General features: G+C 42.2%; 2 protein-coding genes across 2 annotated transcripts in view; both read right to left on the minus strand.

Annotated features, from left to right (window-relative positions):
- Positions 1–666: 666 nt before the first annotated feature.
- On the minus strand, positions 667–3,992 carry LOC135479252 (E3 ubiquitin-protein ligase MSL2-like). Its single transcript, XM_064759065.1, has one exon. The coding sequence runs from the start codon at positions 3,890–3,892 to the stop codon at positions 2,771–2,773; it is 1,122 nt and encodes a 373-aa protein (XP_064615135.1). The 5' UTR covers positions 3,893–3,992; the 3' UTR covers positions 667–2,770.
- A 1,690-nt stretch (positions 3,993–5,682) lies between these two features.
- Positions 5,683–20,007, minus strand: part of LOC135479297 (ATP-binding cassette sub-family C member 5-like) — a 30,634-nt gene continuing 16,309 nt past the window's right edge. Inside the window, exons 19-30 of the mRNA XM_064759118.1 lie at positions 19,490–19,683; positions 18,560–18,706; positions 18,146–18,275; positions 17,688–17,970; positions 17,081–17,267; positions 16,647–16,736; positions 14,720–14,909; positions 13,763–13,922; positions 13,194–13,272; positions 12,072–12,185; positions 11,556–11,720; positions 5,683–8,263 (exon numbers count right to left, since the gene is read on the minus strand). Coding sequence (XP_064615188.1) covers positions 8,171–8,263; positions 11,556–11,720; positions 12,072–12,185; positions 13,194–13,272; positions 13,763–13,922; positions 14,720–14,909; positions 16,647–16,736; positions 17,081–17,267; positions 17,688–17,970; positions 18,146–18,275; positions 18,560–18,706; positions 19,490–19,683 — 1,832 coding nt within the window. The 3' untranslated portion in view covers positions 5,683–8,170. The remainder of the gene's footprint in view (positions 8,264–11,555; positions 11,721–12,071; positions 12,186–13,193; positions 13,273–13,762; positions 13,923–14,719; positions 14,910–16,646; positions 16,737–17,080; positions 17,268–17,687; positions 17,971–18,145; positions 18,276–18,559; positions 18,707–19,489; positions 19,684–20,007) is intronic.

A 20,007-nucleotide genomic window follows, 5' to 3' on the forward strand; every position in this document is an offset into this window, starting at 1 on the left:
GTAACCTCTCGGTGCTAAACGCCAAGTGAGGCAGCAACAAATGCTATTTTCAGTCTTTGGTATGACCTCTGACCTGGGCCATGAAAATGATATTGTAGTACCTGTCAAATATTCTTGACTACAGTGCTAAACACCTAAACACCAGTGAACTGCTAAACACCAGTTGATGGACTTACTGATGTATTTGTTTTCCATTCACCCTGGCGCGATCATGTGAATAAAACAGCTTGCTCTGAAAGCTAAGTGATAAAGTAATTCAGAAAAATCCAGAGTAGGGGGAGATAATCCATACTGCGCTACTTCTCAAGTGAGTGAGTGCTTGGTGTTTAACGTCGTAATTAACAATATTTCAGTCATATGACAACAGTGTATTTAATATGCCTCCTTGTTGCAGAACGGATGTCCACCGCTCTTTTGTCTAGTGGTACTTCACTGAGACGACTTAACAAAGGCAAGTAAGCCTCCCCGCCCGAGCCATTACACTGATACCATGAAGTTTCTATCATGTTGTCTTAGTGTCATAAATCGTGGCAGTCAGTGTAATTTGTGCCAGTAAAAATTAACGAATACAGTGAAGGACAAACATTAGATGGAAGTTAAGAGTTTATTTTCCACATGGGATAACTACAGAACAAGTAACCAACAATACAGAAAATATAACTCTGTATCTACAATAATGTACACATATCTTACAGCAAATGTAAACTGTCTGCACACAAGATATTTCAACAGATAACCATTCATATAATACACATATATACAGATTTACAGCAATCCTGTACAATATAAAAGTATAAGAGGCAGTTCTAACGATATCATATTTTCCAAAAATTTTAAAAATAAATTCATGGGATAAAAACTAAAAATCAGACATCAGCTAAAGCAGCAGAGGAATTTGAATTACTTGGTAGATTTGACATGTTTGGCCAGTAGCTTCACTCTGTACTTTGTCCTTGAATGTGTGACACCAGTAAAATGTTTTTCATCATAATCACACTTGATAATCAGTTTTCCATATTGCTAAAGACCATTATCATAATCCCACGCTGCTGTGGCAGACCAACATTCCCTGGCTTACTCTGATCTGGTTCTGTATCTAGGAGGTCACTTTATGGTACACCTACTGTATCTTTCTGTTTAATCAATGGATCTAAATTTAGACAGTATGACTGCAGGGTTTCTACCTTGTATAGGTTGTAAAAGATAGTCACAGATTCTAACAATCTTCAATTTAGGCTCTTTCATTATTCTACAATACACAGATAAATTTCAATACAAAAGGGTCTTGTATTTTAACATTCATACACTGAAAAAACTTGATCTGACTGCTAATTACTTACTGTTTACATCTGCCTTGGTTTGACACCACTGCCCTGCAAGGTTTCTATCAAATCATGTCATATATACTGATAAGTTAACACTTGTTTCAGACAGTTACAAAGCCAGCTCTCAGACTCCACTTCAACCCAGAGAGGCATAACAAAGACATACTATTTCCCTCAATCTTCAGAGAAATTTAAAACTAAGTCAATTGACAACCTTTTATACTACTTCTAATCATCCTTTAAAGCTATAAAGATCACTTCTCTTTTTCAACTTTCATTCTGCTCATAAATGGTTCTTTTTTTCCGGTAATCATCCCACCATGTTAATTACCTCCCCATCACGTTCTGATGGATCTGTCGTCCATTGCCTCCCTGAGAGGGACATAATTACCTCCCCATCACGTTCTGATGGATCTGTCGTCCATCGCCTCCCTGAGAGGGACATAATTATCTCCCCATCACGTTCTGATGGATCTGTCGTCCATCGCCTCCCTGAGAGGGACATAATTACCTCCCCATCACGTTCTGATGGATCTGTTGTCCATTGCCTCCCTGAGAGGGACATAATTACCTCCCGATCATGTCCCAAGAGTCTAATATGACTTAGCCAATAACACTTGATTCTCCACTTCCCGTTAGAATATATTGTAAAATTGGTGAAGGAGACAGAACAACTTTTATTTTGTATTGTTATTACTGTGGTAATTTTTGGCAAAAACACTGAACAATGACTTCTGATACAAGGATTAAAATAACATATGCATGTATGCTGGGTTTTAAGTCTTAACTATTTTTCAGACAAATGACAACGACGAGCCATTACGTGTGTGTACATATAATGTGTTGTCTTTTGGCAGGGCGATGCTGCCAAACTGCTACTGCCACTGAGACAAACTACAGACACCAGACATGACAACCCGAGTCCTACTTCCTTCATCTAACCTCTAAGTGTTGAGCGCCAAGCAATGCAGTAACAAATACCATTTTCAAAATCCTTAGTATGACATTACCCAGGTTTGATCCCAGGTTTCTCAACTTTGAGGCGGACCCTTTAACCATTAGGCCACCGTAAAATAACGCGTTGGGATGGTGGGAAACAATGAATCAAATGTGACATGCCTTATACTCATACAGTGAAAAGATAGGGACTTTGAACAGCCAAACCATGATTCTAAGCAAGAGAAAAAAATGTGCTCAAGTCAGATCATATCTAACTGAAAAAAAAATTCAACTTCAAAATAAATATTGTAGCACTTTTCAATTCACACTGGCAAAATTAAAAATTCTAAATAAGCCACTGAGACTAGTTCCATTTATGTGTATAGAGTGTATTGAAAATCTAGATCGTAAATTGTATGCTGAAGTTGTATATACATGCCCTTAACTAATATCAACGAACAGAAATTCTATATTAAAGAAAATTTCAAAACCGCACAAGCTAGCATTTAGGTTTCAACATTCACTTCCTGCAAAGTTGAACTGTCAGCTGGTACAGCGGGTTTCTTCTTGTTGTATGGGTTTCTACACCCTCGACACTTGCACCCAAAACACCCTTGGCGCTGACTGTAGCACGGACAACGTTGACAGTAACACGTCAGTTTGTTTGGGATGTTCGCTGTCCCACAACGGCAGCCTTTTCGCATTGGTTCTGAAGCGTGTTTCACTCGCTTGGTTTGATTATTTGAATTCTGAGCTTTTTTCATATGACTGTCACCCATTTTTGCATCTTCGCTTTCTAACACTACAACACTTTTGAATTCACTACTTGTAAGGGTATCATTTTCACTCGGTTCAGTAGGATTTTTCACTTTTTTAAGACAAAGATTTTGATTGGTTGAATCTGGGTCGTTCTTAAACAATCTTTGAGGAAAATCAGGAGCCGATACGCGCCGTGACTTGTGCACTGGTTCGCAGGAAACGTCTGATGTGGACAAAGAACTGGACACGTCCCTGTCTTCAGACTCACTTTGTTTGCTGTCTGCCAAATCAGACTCATTAACAGATGTTTCTGCATCTACCTGTTTCCCTGAGCAAACACTCGCACGATTTGAACTGCTGATGGTAGACGAACTAGTTGACAGGAATGTGAAATGAGGGAGTGGCCAATTTGATATGTTTGCAAATTTGTTTTTAGCAGGATACTTGTAGTCTTCAATATTCAACCCATCTTGGAGGATTGTGGAAATCTTGAACTTTTCTCCAAGATGCGATGTCGTTAATGCATTATATATAGGCGACTCTGACAGATGACTACACAGCTCCTTAAAACACTGGAGCAAAATTCGCAGCTGGATATTTTCCACGAATTGGTCCCATTCTTTACACCAGCTGCACGATGGTCGTACCTTCATCTTTCCACCGATACAGTTTTTACAGACATGATGCTGGCAAGATTTCACATTGACGGGGCTTGTGGGTTGTCGCAAAATCCCACCACACACACAGCACGTCAGTGCTTGGCGAAGATAAGGTAAAAACCGGTAAAGGTCGACCCAGCTATCTTCATCTTCTAGTCGCATCTGCATCACGTAACGGCAGGTGGACAGGTAGATGTTTAAAGCATTCATGGCGGACAGATTCGGAAGAAAAGAGCGACCGTCAACTGTCAAAATGACCCTGTTATCGATCGGTCGCCCAAGATTTCTTCCTCTTTTTCGCCATGTGTACACAAATACACAACAACTGATGACATCATCAGAACACGCGCCAGTATACAGCGGCCTCTACATTTTCTAGCGGAGGTAACTCTCAGCGCCAAATGACACGAGGCGAAATTAGGAATATTTTCTTCAATGCGCAAGTATTCATGTTTAGCAATCACTTCATTTACCTAACGTATCCGGTTTCCTCATAAGACTGACCGCCAACGTATAAGTGATACATTCCCAAATGAGTATGCCATTAAACAACATTGAGATAATTAAATTAAACTATTTCTTTTAGCCAGTCGCCTGTGTTCAGCTGTTTGTAAAATCCGCCACTGGCAATGGTTGTTTCTTACGTAGGCCTAGTGCAGTTATCGAGACTTTGCGCTTGTTCTGTCTGCTTGAGGTTTAATTTCGCTTTATTTCTGGCACATCGTTAACAGTAGCAGAATCTTCCCAGTGCTGACAGACACTTTTAAAGCCTAACTTTAACCACTTTACATTATATTAATGCAGAATACTATAAGGAAATAGCCTATTAATAGGAAGAGTTCGTGGGAAGGTCTACCAGCAACCTGCTGATGGTCGTGGGTTTCCTCTGGGCTCTCTTCGATTTCCTCCCAACATAATGCTGGCCGCCGTCGTATAAGTGAAATATTCTTGAGTACCGCATTAAACACCAAGCAAATAAATAAATAAACAATAGGAAATTGGAAAACTGCGAATCGAGCTAGGTCGAATCCATGTATGTTTCTGGCCTTAGGACGTGCATTTTCGCTGTTGTTGTTAGGGTCATGCTCAAGAGTGCTATGTAGGCTAGGCCTAGGCCTTGCACAAGTAACGTGTGTATAATTACGGGTGGAAGAAAACGGAGTGCTCTGGGTACCGGTATCGGTATACTGTGTAGGCCCTACAGAAGTAAGGCGGCCTGTGTGTAATTACGGGTGGAGGAAACCGGAATGCTCCCAGTACCGGCATCGGTATACTATCTAGGCCATACCTAAGTACAAGACGGCCTGTGTATAATTACGGGTGGAAGAAACTGGAGGGCTTCAGGTATCGGTATCGGATTACTGTGTAGGCCCTACAGAAGTAAGGCGGCCTGTGTATAATTACGGGCGGAAGAAACTGGAGTGCTCCGGGTACCGGTATCGATAAACTATGTAGGCCCCACATAAGTAAGGCGGCTTGTGTATAATTATGGGCGGAAGAAACCAGAGTCCTCCGAGTACCGGTATCTGCTTACTACGGAACTTTTCTACGTGTAACACGTGATTTTGCATGATGGAAGAAAAATGGTATTTAACGACCTTCAAGTTTGAGTACACGAGACAGCACACAAATGATTCGGTGCATCACTGACGTACGCATCATCATGATGCCGAGGACACCATACATGACACCCCACCCAGTCACGTTATGCTGACACCAGGTCATCCAGTTCTGTTTCCCTGCTCTAACCTCTGAGTGCCGAGTGCCATGCTAGGCAACAAGAAACATTTCCAAAGACTTTGATCGCAGGTCTCCCAACTTTGAGACGGAGGGTCCCACCATTAGGCACCTGATGTGGTCTTATTGCATGCTAAGCAATACCATATTTTCACCTCCTTCACTGATCAGGTGTTCACTCTGACTAGTGCACACAGCCGCACAATGATGAACCAGAAAAAATACCACATCTGTGTAGAAAATATTTTTTTCTTTTTGTCACAAGTAGTACAGATGTATAATACCATACTCATTACATACAGCCTAAAACTCATAAGACCTGTACAAAAAATCCATAGACCTTTTCCAAGGATGTAAAGGGTATAACTAAAATAGTCATTTATTTTCGGTAAAAAAAAAAAACGCTGCAAATAGCAGCTGAGGTACAGTACAAGGCTGTAAGATTCTCAAATTCCACCAAGAAAACACATATGTACTAAAATAGCCTATCATTTGAATTCAATGATCACCAAAGTTAAGGAGTCTCATCTGACATTTTACCTGTTTCAAACTTTCTTCTGAGCAAGCCATGAAAGATTACAAGCAGCTTGAGAATGTCTATTCCAACTGTTTTGATTAAAAATAATATTAAAATTTAAAAGACATGATGGATTGGAATGATTCTTTTGGTACCATGATCGGTGTCTTCTTGTCTACAGAGCTATCTACAATTTAGTTACACCTGAATGTAGTGTAGACTCAACGAAATATTACCCCTCACAACTGACACCTCATAAGATGCTGGATATGACACCTAGTCACTGATTAAAGATAATCTTAAATTTAAACGATGATGTGACTATGGTCGAGTTGAACAATTTTTGTTTACACCATCACTTCATCTTGTTCTTGTCAACAGAACTACTCGCACTTGACTGTTCTAATGAATCGCTGAAAAATTCTTCCACACAGAACACCTGACATTACAATGACCTGGCACCAGATTTAGTCACATCTGAATATTGTGCCGAATCAGTGAGGCATTATTCCTAATATGACACCCGATATGACATCCAACAGAACACCCGATATGACATCCAACAAAACACCAAACATGATACCAAGTCATGGCATAATGGCACAGCACCAAAAAGTCCTTCCATTTTCATAAAAATAAGAAATAAAAATTGAATAAATCATTTATCTAGCATTCGGTTTATGAATGCAGCCAGGAACAAAAATTAATACACTGTACAATCAGGAAAAATCACACAATATATGAGTTCTGGTTCTTGATTATTTTAAAACAGACCAATTGCACACCATAAGCTAAGACTGACTGAGGGGAGATCACTGACATGCGGTTTCATCAGTAGTTCCAGGACATTATCAAGTCAACCTTTGTAACAGTAACTCCTACAACAGGTGATATTACACCAACAATCTCCTGGAAATGTTACTATGGCACAAGTTTTATTACACCTGTAACAAGAATTCATGTACTAGTAACACATTCTCATTCTACTTCCAAGTAATGTTTTCAACTGTGAACAAATTCTGGCCTTTCCATTAATATAACAGAAAGCAGTGAACTATAAGATCTTTAGTTCAAATATAAGTGTGCAGACTACACGTATGTATGAGGAAACTCTGCTCAATTTAATTATTCCATTCATATTTCATTTCATTGTAATACACTGAAACTCCCATTCACTCCAATAAAATAACAAGAGGAGCCATTGCTTTACAGAGCTATATGAATGATCCTCGCCACACCTTATTACAGTGCTGTGAACACTCCACTGGTCATGTCTTTTCCGTATACACATCATGGCAAACCTCTGAACACATAGTATTGTATACATTATAGGAATCACAGCAATATCACTACATGATCACACAATTGTTTTCATTTGTTACAAAAAACTGGAATTTGTCATAAACTATGCATCTACATATTCCCGTGGGATGACATCTACAGTATGTACCTTTTAGGTACATCCAATATATATATATATATCAATTTTCTTTCTGCATTAAAACATCCAAAGTTTAAAATTAACTCACAGCAGGAAAAAAAGAAATAACATTAACATTTATTCACAGTACATGATACACAAAATATTATATTCATTCATCATATTGTGATAAAATTACAATCAATACAAGAATCTCAAAAATTTAGAACTATAACTACATTTTTATCATAGGGCAGGTACTCTTATTCAATACTAGGCAAGGAGGTTTATGGGGCCTTGCATTGAGAACAATACACTGATATTACTAAAAATATGTAAAGAAAAGATTTTTATATTTAACATAAAGACAGGTGTATCCTTACTGGAAGTTAACTATAGCCGTGCGGTTACTGGGCCACTGACGAACTGAACAGGTAGATTTATACATATTACTTTGCTCATTATTTCATGGCGTACTTAAAGAGTATTCTAACAGGTAGAGATGAGTGTTGACATATATATATGATTTGAAATGGAAGATACAGATGTTGAGAATTAAATGTTGACAAACATATTGTAGTGACAGAGATAAATGTGACTTCATACAGTATCTTTGAACAAGCAAAACTCACTACAGAGATCACAGAATGTAGTAAATATAATATTACATCTATGGTAAACTGTAAACTTTAATTAATGCTTAAATAATTAATTCCAATATTCCTTCCAATATTTCACTCAGAAGACTTTGTTTGCTCATAAACATCAAACTCCTGTACTTTTTCATCAGTTGTTCAGTCAAATTCAAGAAATTTTAACCCTCCGTGGACTCTGAAGCATCCATCATGTTTTTGAAAACGGAATCGGCTTTGGACAGCAGAATGGATGGTTTGTCAAACTCTGCCGCCTGTAAAATGAAAATAAATGGCACGGAGTTTTAAAATGGTTGCAACTTTATATGGTTAGTTATTCCTAACAACAATGAAGAACCTTCAGTTATGGAATGGCAGAATGGATTACTGGTGGAGGGAAGCAGAGTGACCTGGGTATATGGGCAGTTCTGTTGTAGCACAAGTATGTTACAGGATTGTTAGTGAGTGATCTCCACCCACAAAACTTACCATGCTGTCGTCCATGACCAGGATGCGGTCACATGTCACGACGGTGTTGAGACGGAATTACTGGTGGAGGGAAGCAGAGTGACCTGGGTATATGGGCAGTTCTGTTGTAGCACAAGTATGTTACAGGATTGTTAGTGAGTGATCTCCACCCACAAAACTTACCATGCCGTCGTCCATGACCAGGATGCGGTCACATGTCACGACGGTGTTGAGACGGGATTACTGGTGGAGGGAAGCAGAGTGACCTGGGTATATGGGCAGTTCTGTTGTAGCACAAGTATGTTACAGGATTGTTAGTGAGTGATCTCCACCCACAAAACTTACCATGCCGTCATCCATGACCAGGATGCGGTCACATGTCACGACGGTGTTGAGACGGGATTACTGGTGGAGGGAAGCAGAGTGACCTGGGTATATGGGCAGTTCTGTTATAGCACAAGTATGTTACAGGATTGTTAGTGAGTGATCTCCACCCACAAAACTTACCATGCTGTCGTCCATGACCAGGATGCGGTCACATGTCACGACGGTGTTGAGACGGGATTACTGGTGGAGGGAAGCAGAGTGCCCTGGGTATATGGGCAGTTCTGTTGTAGCACAAGTATGTTACAGGATTGTTAGTGAGTGATCTCCACCCACAAAACTTACTATGCCGTCGTCCACGACCAGGATGCGGTCACATGTCACGACGGTGTTGAGACGGGATTACTGGTGGAGGGAAGCAGAGTGACCTGGGTATATGGGCAGTTCTGTTATAGCACAAGTATGTTACAGGATTGTTAGTGAGTGATCTCCACCCACAAAACTTACCATGCTGTCGTCCATGACCAGGATGCGGTCACATGTCACGACGGTGTTGAGACGGAATTACTGGTGGAGGGAAGCAGAGTGACCTGGGTATATGGGCAGTTCTGTTATAGCACAAGTATGTTACAGGATTGTTAGTGAGTGATCTCCACCCACAAAACTTACCATGCCGTCATCCATGACCAGGATGCGGTCACATGTCACGACGGTGTTGAGACGGGATTACTGGTGGAGGGAAGCAGAGTGCCCTGGGTATATGGGCAGTTCTGTTATAGCACAAGTATGTTACAGGATTGTTAGTGAGTGATCTCCACCCACAAAACTTACCATGCCGTCGTCCATGACCAGGATGCGGTCACATGTCACGACGGTGTTGAGACGGGATTACTGGTGGAGGGAAGCAGAGTGCCCTGGGTATATGGGCAGTTCTGTTATAGCACAAGTATGTTACAGGATTGTTAGTGAGTGATCTCCACCCACAAAACTTACCATGCTGTCGTCCATGACCAGGATGCGGTCACATGTCACGACGGTGTTGAGACGGAATTACTGGTGGAGGGAAGCAGAGTGCCCTGGGTATATGGGCAGTTCTGTTGTAGCACAAGTATGTTACAGGATTGTTAGTGAGTGATCTCCACCCACAAAACTTACCATGCTGTCGTCCATGACCAGGATGCGGTCACATGTCACGACAGTGTTGAGACGGAATTACTGGTGGAGGGAAGCAGAGTGCCCTGGGTATATGGGCAGTTCTGTTGTAGCACAAGTATGTTACAGGATTGTTAGTGAGTGATCTCCACCCACAAAACTTACCATGCCGTCGTCCATGACCAGGATGCGGTCACATGTCACGACGGTGTTGAGACGGAATTACTGGTGGAGGGAAGCAGAGTGCCCTGGGTATATGGGCAGTTCTGTTGTAGCACAAGTATGTTACAGGATTGTTAGTGAGTGATCTCCACCCACAAAACTTACCATGCCGTCATCCATGACCAGGATGCGGTCACATGTCACGACGGTGTTGAGACGGAATTACTGGTGGAGGGAAGCAGAGTGCCCTGGGTATATGGGCAGTTCTGTTGTAGCACAAGTATGTTACAGGATTGTTAGTGAGTGATCTCCACCCACAAAACTTACCATGCCGTCGTCCATGACCAGGATGCGGTCACATGTCACGACGGTGTTGAGACGGGATTACTGGTGGAGGGAAGCAGAGTGCCCTGGGTATATGGGCAGTTCTGTTATAGCACAAGTATGTTACAGGATTGTTAGTGAGTGATCTCCACCCACAAAACTTACCATGCCGTCATCCATGACCAGGATGCGGTCACATGTCACGACGGTGTTGAGACGGAATTACTGGTGGAGGGAAGCAGAGTGCCCTGGGTATATGGGCAGTTCTGTTATAGCACAAGTATGTTACAGGATTGTTAGTGAGTGATCTCCACCCACAAAACTTACCATGCTGTCGTCCATGACCAGGATGCGGTCACATGTCACGACGGTGTTGAGACGGGATTACTGGTGGAGGGAAGCAGAGTGCCCTGGGTATATGGGCAGTTCTGTTGTAGCACAAGTATGTTACAGGATTGTTAGTGAGTGATCTCCACCCACAAAACTTACCATGCCGTCATCCATGACCAGGATGCGGTCACATGTCACGACGGTGTTGAGACGGGATTACTGGTGGAGGGAAGCAGAGTGCCCTGGGTATATGGGCAGTTCTGTTGTAGCACAAGTATGTTACAGGATTGTTAGTGAGTGATCTCCACCCACAAAACTTACCATGCTGTCGTCCATGACCAGGATGCGGTCACATGTCACGACGGTGTTGAGACGGGATTATTGGTGGAGGGAAGCAGAGTGCCCTGGGTATATGGGCAGTTCTGTTATAGCACAAGTATGTTACAGGATTGTTAGTGAGTGATCTCCACCCACAAAACTTACCATGCCGTCGTCCATGACCAGGATGCGGTCACATGTCACGACGGTGTTGAGACGGAATTACTGGTGGAGGGAAGCAGAGTGCCCTGGGTATATGGGCAGTTCTGTTGTAGCACAAGTATGTTACAGGATTTTTAGTGAGTGATCTCCACCCACAAAACTTACCATGCTGTCGTCCATGACCAGGACGCGGTCACATGTCACGACGGTGTTGAGACGGAATTACTGGTGGAGGGAAGCAGAGTGCCCTGGGTATATGGGCAGTTCTGTTATAGCACAAGTATGTTACAGGATTGTTAGTGAGTGATCTCCATCCACAAAACTTACCATGCCGTCATCCATGACCAGGATGCGGTCACATGTCACGACGGTGTTGAGACGGTGGGCTATTGTTAGCATGGTGCAGTCAGAGAAGGCGTCCTTAATCGTGGCCTGGATTAGAGAATCTGTCTCTGTATCAATGGCGGCTGTGGCTTCATCCAGCACAAGGATCTGCAAAGTGAAAGTTAGAGGTCAAGGTCACACAAATTAAAATGAAAGTGATTGTGAGAAATTTGGGCTGAATGGAGAAAGTATAGCTATATGACTTGTGCCAGAAATCATACAGCAAAGAGCACATAAATAAAAAAAGACTGTCACACAGAAAAGAAAGTGAAAGTCATTCACAGAAGCTAAAGATACGGAAATAAAATTTAAAGGGCACAGAATTGATGCTAATAATGAATCAATAATAAATCAATAATCAATAATAAATCAGTTCACATTACGTGATTATTCTTCACATTTCAATTTAAATTGAACACCTAAATTCTACATTTGAACTCCACAATGTTCTGTACTTGCCTTGCTATGTCTAAGGAGAGCTCTGGCCATACACAGAAGCTGCCTCTCCCCCACGGAGAAATTCTCTCCATTCTCCACGACAGGGGCAAGTAACTGCTGATCCAACGCCTGGATCTGAGAAAAAACAGCACAATTCATCGCTACCCTCACACTGCATACTCAACCATAACAACTGCAATAGTACAGCTTACAAGAGATACATGTAAGTCATGCACACTGCTGACCTGCTTATTTACTGTGGGTACATGTGTTTATGCGTATTTAGGCCATATCATGCCTGGGTATCCTTATGGAAGGCAAATCTCCATTTCAATAGATTCATTTATTTTATCTGCTTCTTGTTTCCCACATATACACTGGCATTCAGCATTACGGGTGGAGGAAATTGGAGTGCCTGGGGTAAGCCACTGGACAGTGAAAGTTAGCAGGTTTTACATAGTGCTGTCTGACTGGAAGGATATCCTGAAGACATGACACAGGAATGGAGGATGTTCTGTACACAGTACTGGGACTCAAGCTTTCTTCTTATGAGGTACATGCTCTGATCACCTGACCACTCCAGTTGTACATACAATGTAAAAGGGACTTGGATTTGGTATCGTTTAATGGCAACACCATTCATACAGTCTGTGATATCATGTATAAGTTTGTGATGAACAGGAATATATCTTCACTGAATTATTTCATTAAAACTATACACAGAGAATAAAGAGACTCGAGCCAGATAATTCCATCTTGGCCTTTACGTCCTAAACAAACTAAAACTTTGTCAAAATGATAAAGTACACATAATCTTGACAATGGATATGCTGAACAATCAAACTGAAAAAACTTTTACTGCATTACTATTAATTCAGAAGAACACAACAGAAAAATCAAAGATAACTAGAGCCTCACCACAGGTAAACTTCTGGCAGGCTAGTGGCTCATTACACGTAAACCGCTGGCAGGCTAGTGGCTCACCACAAGTAAACCGCTGGCAGGCTAGAGGTTCACCACAGGTAAACCGCTGGCAGGCTAGAGGCTCACCACAGGTAAACCGCTGACCTTGTAGGGTTTTCAGCACAGGCAATACATGCATGTTCAAAAAGAATGCACACGTTAATTGACTGGGTGACTTACCGTTGGTTTAACATGACATTTCTCTAATGCAGTCCACAGTTCCTCGTCATTGTGCTTCCCAAATGGATCCAAATTATACCTGTGTCAGATATATAAAGATATTTTAAATCAAATAATTAAGATTTTTCAGTGCTGAATAATTTATAAATTAACCCAGTATGGTGGTGGTTAAGAATGGCTAACAGATTTAAACAGTGGCTTAAACTCTAAGAACAATGTTATAAATACATAATTTTAACTTCGCTACTTCCTAGCTACATGATAGATATATTAAACTATAAGTGAGCAATATGCTCCAGGAGCAAACAGACTCATGGGATATATATAAATGAACATAATTAGAAAATGAAAGTAACAGTGCACAAACAAGCAAAGAAGCAGGTCCATGAATGTGTACATGCACCAAGAGTCGTGGCTGAGGTAGCTGACTTGAATACAGCTATTGTTTGCTCAGCTGTGGTCTTGATTTAGTCAGGAGATTTGTCAACAGCCTGACAACAGGCCACTGTTTATTCAGCCCCTCCACCCCTTAGCCTGACCACATTCATACACTCAGGTAAGCAAATCACCTGACAGTTCCGACAAAGAGCACAGGATCTTGTGGAATGATGGCAAGCTTTGAGCGGAGATCATCCAGGCCTATCTGTGTGATATCTGTGTCATCAATGAGTATTGTCCCAGAGTAAGGCTCTACCAGGCGAAACAAAGCCACAGCCAATGAGGACTTCCCTGAGAACACAAAAAAAAAGCTATCAGATTTATTTATTTCACTGGTTTTCATGCTAACCCTAAAGTTAGCGCTTCTACATATGATCTAATGAAAGCAATAACCTATCACAACTAACTGATAAACCGATAACCCATCACAAGTAACTGATAATCCGACAACCCATCACAAGTAACTGACAAACTCACAACCCATCAAAAGTAACTGACAATCTGATAACCCATCAGAAGTAACTAACAAACTGATAACCCATCACAAGTAACTGACAAACTGATAACCCATCACAAGTAACTGACTAAAAGATAACCCATCACAAGTAACTGACAAACAGATAACTCATTACAAGTAATTGACAAACCAATAACCCATCAAAAGTAACTGACAAACTGATAACTCATCACAAGTAACTGACTAACAGATAACCCATCACAAGTAACTGACAAACTGATAACCCATCACAAGTAACTGACAAACTGATAACTCATCACAGGTAACTGACAAACAGATAACCCGTCACAGGTAACTGACAAACTGATAACCCATCACAAGTAACTGATAATCACAGAACTCATCACAAACCCGCAGCCATCTGCCGGTTGATGACAGACCTTCGCACGTTCAGCCGAAGAGAAAGCCAACATGAGCTGGACTTGAACACTACATTACATGGGTTCCTTGTGGCTTCATTGCTGGCATCAAAGAATAGCCATTTTGTGTTCTATACAAATGGAACTGATTAGTTTTATTTTTCTTAAAGTCTGTTTTTAAGGGGCATGGCAACCAATACTCTTGCACGTACCAGACCCTGTTCTTCCCACAATGCCGATCTTCTCACAGGCTTTGATTGATAGGTTGAGTCCCTTCAGGACCAATGGTAAGTTCTCTCGATATTTCATCTTGTAATTCTTAAATGTTATCTCCCCTCTTTTTGGCCAGTCTTCACTGGGACGTTTGTCCTTTACAACAGGTGGCGCTTCTGTTGTTACGTTCTGAAATAAAACAATAAATGATAAACTGGTAACATGCATACCGGTGGAAACCATTCAATAGTTGATATCATGATAACAATATGAAATTAGTTTGAATACATGTACTTTGCACTTAACATACAAATATGTGCATTCATTCATTGATCTAATTGGTGTATTACATACTCAAGCTGTGGTAAACCCACGACCATCCGCTGGTTGCCAGCCATATGATGGGAGGAAACCAAGCACAAGCTGGGGTAAACCCACGACCATCCGCTGGTTGCCAGCCATGATGGGAGGAAACCAAGCACAAGCTATGGTAAACCCACGACCATCCGCTGGTTGCCAGCCATGATGGGAGGAAACCAAGCACAAGCTAGGGTAAACCCACGACCATCCGCTGGTTGCCAGCCATGATGGGAGGAAACCAAGCACAAGCTGGGGTAAACCCACGACCATCCGCTGGTTGCCAGCCATGATGGGAGGAAACCAAGCACAAGCTGGGGTAAACCCACGACCATCCGCTGGTTGCCAGCCATGATGGGAGGAAACCAAGCACAAGCTATGGTAAACCCACGACCATCCGCTGATTGCCAGCCATCATGGGAGGAAACCAAGCACAAGCTATGGTAAACCCACGACCATCCGCTGGTTGCCAGCCATGATGGGAGGAAACCAAGCACAAGCTGGAGTAAACCCACGACCATCCGCTGGTTGCCAGCCATGATGGGAGGAAACCAAGCACAAGCTATGGTAAACCCACGACCATCCGCTGGTTGCCAGCCATGATGGGAGGAAACCAAGCACAAGCTGGAGTAAACCCACGACCATCCGCTGGTTGCCAGCCATGATGGGAGGAAACCAAGCACAAGCTATGGTAAACCCACGACCATCCGCTGGTTGCCAGCCATGATGGGAGGAAATCAAGCACAAGCTGGGGTAAACCCACGACCATCCGCAGGTTGCCAGCCATATGGTGAGAGGAAACCAAGCACAAGCTGGGGTAAACCAACGACCATCCGCAGGTTGCCAGCCATATGGTGGGAGGAAACCAAGCACAAGCTGGGGTAAACCCACGACCATCTGCTGGTTGCCAGCCGTATGATGGGAGGAAACCAAGCAGAAGCTGGGGTAAACCCACGACCATCCGCTGGTTGCCAGCCGTATGGTGGGAGGAAACCAAGCACAAGCTGGGGTAAACCCACGACCATCTGCAGGTTGCCAGCAATATGGTGGGAGGAAACCAAGCACAAACTGGGGTAAACCCATGACCATCCGCTGGTTGCCAGCATTATGGTGGAAGGAAACCAAGCTTGGTCTCCAATAAATCCCCTCAGTTTATACAATACTTGCACTGTATAAAATTATGACATGAATAATAAAAGAACATCTATTATAAGCAAGACAATGATGGCCTAAAACATCCAGTAAAAGTGATGCCCTTGTCCCAAGAAGGAGCACAGTACAGGTCTTGTACGCAGATAGGCCAGTGAAAAGATTTGTGAGAGAAATAAAAGAAAATTTCAAATGAGCCGGCCTGATAGCAAATTCTGGATAAATCTATCTTAGGCAGTCTTGCGGCTGGGCAGAAAGGCAGTTATGTGGCGGTAATGTGGTTGGGTGGTAATGTGGTTGGGCAGTCAGGAGGTTGGGCAATTGGGCAGAAAGGTGGAGAAGATGGACAAACAGATAACATAAGTGATATCATGCAATCTTAAGGTATCTGTAGGATATAAATCAAGGGAGATAACTCACGTCTATGTAGTACTGTATCCTTTCCACGGATGTGAATCTAGCCTCTGTCTCTATGGCCATTCTGATTGTGAACTGGAAGAGCCCTGTGATCTAAACAACAACAACAGCAGCCACCTTATATATGAGCTGTATATATCATCACGTCATAATAGCGAGAAACAAAACCATGCCATGGTCACAGAAATAGGTTTATTCAAATTTGAGTCACAGACAACAGAGGAGTAGTGTCAGGCAAGGGCAGTATCCTGCCAATTTTAACCTGGTGCAGTACATAAAACATATAAAGCTCATTTCACAGGATTAGATGAAGCTACTGAATTGTGTTTGAGACTGGTTGTTAAATATTGGAAAACTAACGATATTCTGTGGGTAGTTATATGTAAACACAATTGCTTTGACATTATTTACATCCTATACTGAAAATGAAGGTGTACCTGAATAGCAAAGGCGAGAGCAAGCCCTGCCATGGCAGGTGGGATACTTTCGTGGGTGAATACACACAGGAAGCCTGTAATCCCCGTCACACAAATTGTGATCATGTCCAGACGAACAGACAACCACCGATTGGCCAGATTAAACAGGTAAAATGGGACAGTGTTCGTATCCAAGAGGTCAAAAAACCTGAAAGATAACATCACAAACATATTAGCTGCATGAAGCTGGGAAAGATAACATCATGAACATATTAGCCGCATAATGCTGGGAAAAATAACATCACGAATACATCAGCCACATGAAGCTGGGAAAGATAACATCATAAACATATTAGCCGCATGATGCTGGGAAAGATAACATCATGAACATATCAGCCATATAAAGCAGTTTCTTTCTTAAGTCTATTAGAACTCGATTAACCAGCGATGTGTACAGCAAAGGATACTGGCCATCTCCTTGACTTTTTTGTTCATTTTTATACAGGATTTTTATGGGAAAGTACTGGCCAATTCTGCAATGTCATGCAAAACTAAATGCAGGAACAAGCTGAGCATTCACTAGTCGAGTAATTATCAGTTGCATAAAAAACAAAGAAATGCAAGTTACTTTTCTGTAAAAGCTGCAGTCTTGCCGTAAGCATGTATGGTGGTGATGCCCATGACGGACGCGCTGATATGGCTGATGAGCGGGGAGCGTGTAACATTGTCGCTCCTCTTCAGTTCCCGGATTCCCGTAGAGAAAAGCTGCTTCAGGACTCCGAAGACGATGCTGAGGGGGACGAGGGCGATGAGGAACCAGAGAGAGACGTAAGCGATGATCAGAAGTGAGCCAATCACCACCAGGCTGTTCTGTAAAAACGATTCGGCTCGGAACGGCAACAACGTATCCACTGTGCAACAAAGAAAATAGAAAATCACTAACAAATTAAAACAGTTAACTGGAGCTTTTCATTGTAAATCCCCTTGAACCAATGGGGTACTCAGTTCCACTGGGTTTCCTTTACATCATTTTGAGATTTCCACCCAGTTTCTGTTGGAATTGCAGTAGCACATAATACATCTTACCATCGTCTAAATCTTTGGAGAACCTATTGAGTATCCTTCCTGTCGGAGTAGTGTCAAAAAACTTCATAGGACTTCGCATGATTTTGATGAACACCTGATCGTGAAGCCTGCTTGAAGCCAGCAGAGTAATCTGCGAAATGGAACCAAAAAGTGGCCAGGCATTCAGCCAACCACAATGCATAAATCACTACAAGTTCAGTTCTGAAAATTGGCTATTCTGAGATATTTGTAGCACAAAATTTCATCCAAATATCTCCAAAAAATTCTTTAACCTAAATGAATGCACTTTCAATTTCACACAATACAAAGAGAGGACAAATAAATTCAAATTATTCTTCTGATTGATCCATGAGGCACAACATACAATCATTTTATAATGGGTAATAAAACAAATGTACAGATTTGAAGTCTGACCTTCATGAAGACGAATCCCTTGATGGCCATGGTGACAAAGATGACTCCAACGAGGCCTCCATACACCGCGATGTAGAAGGCAAGGTCAGGGTTGTCTGTCACGCTGGTGCTCACACGCGTCACATTGCCGTCTGTCACATTAGAGTTCTGCGGGGGATAAAACAAGGGGAAATGCTCACAGTCTGATATACGCACCATGTAGCTAAGTCTCCACTTACCCCATTTCATTATGACAGCCAGATGGAATTGTTCAGGTAAGACTACATATCTAGGAACCCCCACAGGTTTCCACTTACCCCACTTCCTGGTGACAGCCAGTTGGAACTGTTCAGGTAAGAGTACATATCTAGGAACCCCCAAAAGTCTCCACTTACCCCAATTCCTGGTGACAGCCAGTTGGAATTGTTCAGGTAAGAGTACATATCTAGGAACCCCCACAGGTTTCCACTTACCCCACTTCCTGGTGACAGCCAGTTGGAACTGTTCAGGTAAGAGTATATATCTAGGAACCCCCACAGGTCTCCACTTACCCCACTTCCTGGTGACAGCCAGTTGGAACTGTTCAGGTAAGAGTACATATCTAGGAACCCCCAAAAGTCTCCACTTACCCCAATTCCTGGTGACAGCCAGTTGGAATTGTTCAGGTAAGAGTACATATCTAGGAACCCCCACAGGTTTCCACTTACCCCACTTCCTGGTGACAGCCAGTTGGAACTGTTCAGGTAAGAGTACATATCTAGGAACCCCCAAAAGTCTCCACTTACCCCAATTCCTGGTGACAGCCAGTTGGAATTGTTCAGGTAAGAGTACATATCTAGGAACCCTGACAGGTTCCCACTTATCCCACTTCCTGGTGACAGCCAGTTTTAATTGTTCAGTTAAGACTACATATCTGGGAACCCCCACAGGTTCCCACAGGTCTCCACTTACCCCACTTCCTTGTGACAGCCAGTTGGACAGCCACCAGCTGGTGACCATTTGGGAGCCGATGGCCATGAAAAAGATGAGAATGACGAAGAGGAGGACAAACCAGCCACCAGCAGCTCTGATGTAATACCAGTACGACTTCCATGTGACATTCCCCTCTTCTATGTTTTCTGCCTCCACTAGCTGGCCAACGTTCTCTAACCAAATGAAGACAAAAGGATTTCATGAAATGCTAAAGACAGAAAAAAAATCTTGCAGGACCATATCTAGAAAACAGAAATTGGATAAAATTCATGTGATGCAAAATCTGGCCTTTCTAACTGATATAGAGACCAATTGACTGACTAACACTTGAATACAAGAATACCTGACAACATGCCAATCTTGTTCTAAGACCCCATTTCACCGTGCACATGACTTTCATGTTACAGTGTGTAAAGCTTGTTTTAAAAATGCAAATCAAATGATAGCTTTAAATTCTGTGAAAGAAAGAAATTTGAAAGAAAACCAACAAATCACAT

Source organism: Liolophura sinensis, chromosome 12, assembly GCF_032854445.1.
Source record: "Liolophura sinensis isolate JHLJ2023 chromosome 12, CUHK_Ljap_v2, whole genome shotgun sequence".
NCBI lineage: Eukaryota > Metazoa > Mollusca > Polyplacophora > Chitonida > Chitonidae > Liolophura > Liolophura sinensis.

Bases quoted from the DNA above. Each gene is read 5' to 3' on its own strand.
- LOC135479252 (XM_064759065.1), bottom strand. From the start codon at position 3,892: ATGAATGCTTTAAACATCTACCTGTCCACCTGCCGTTACGTGATGCAG.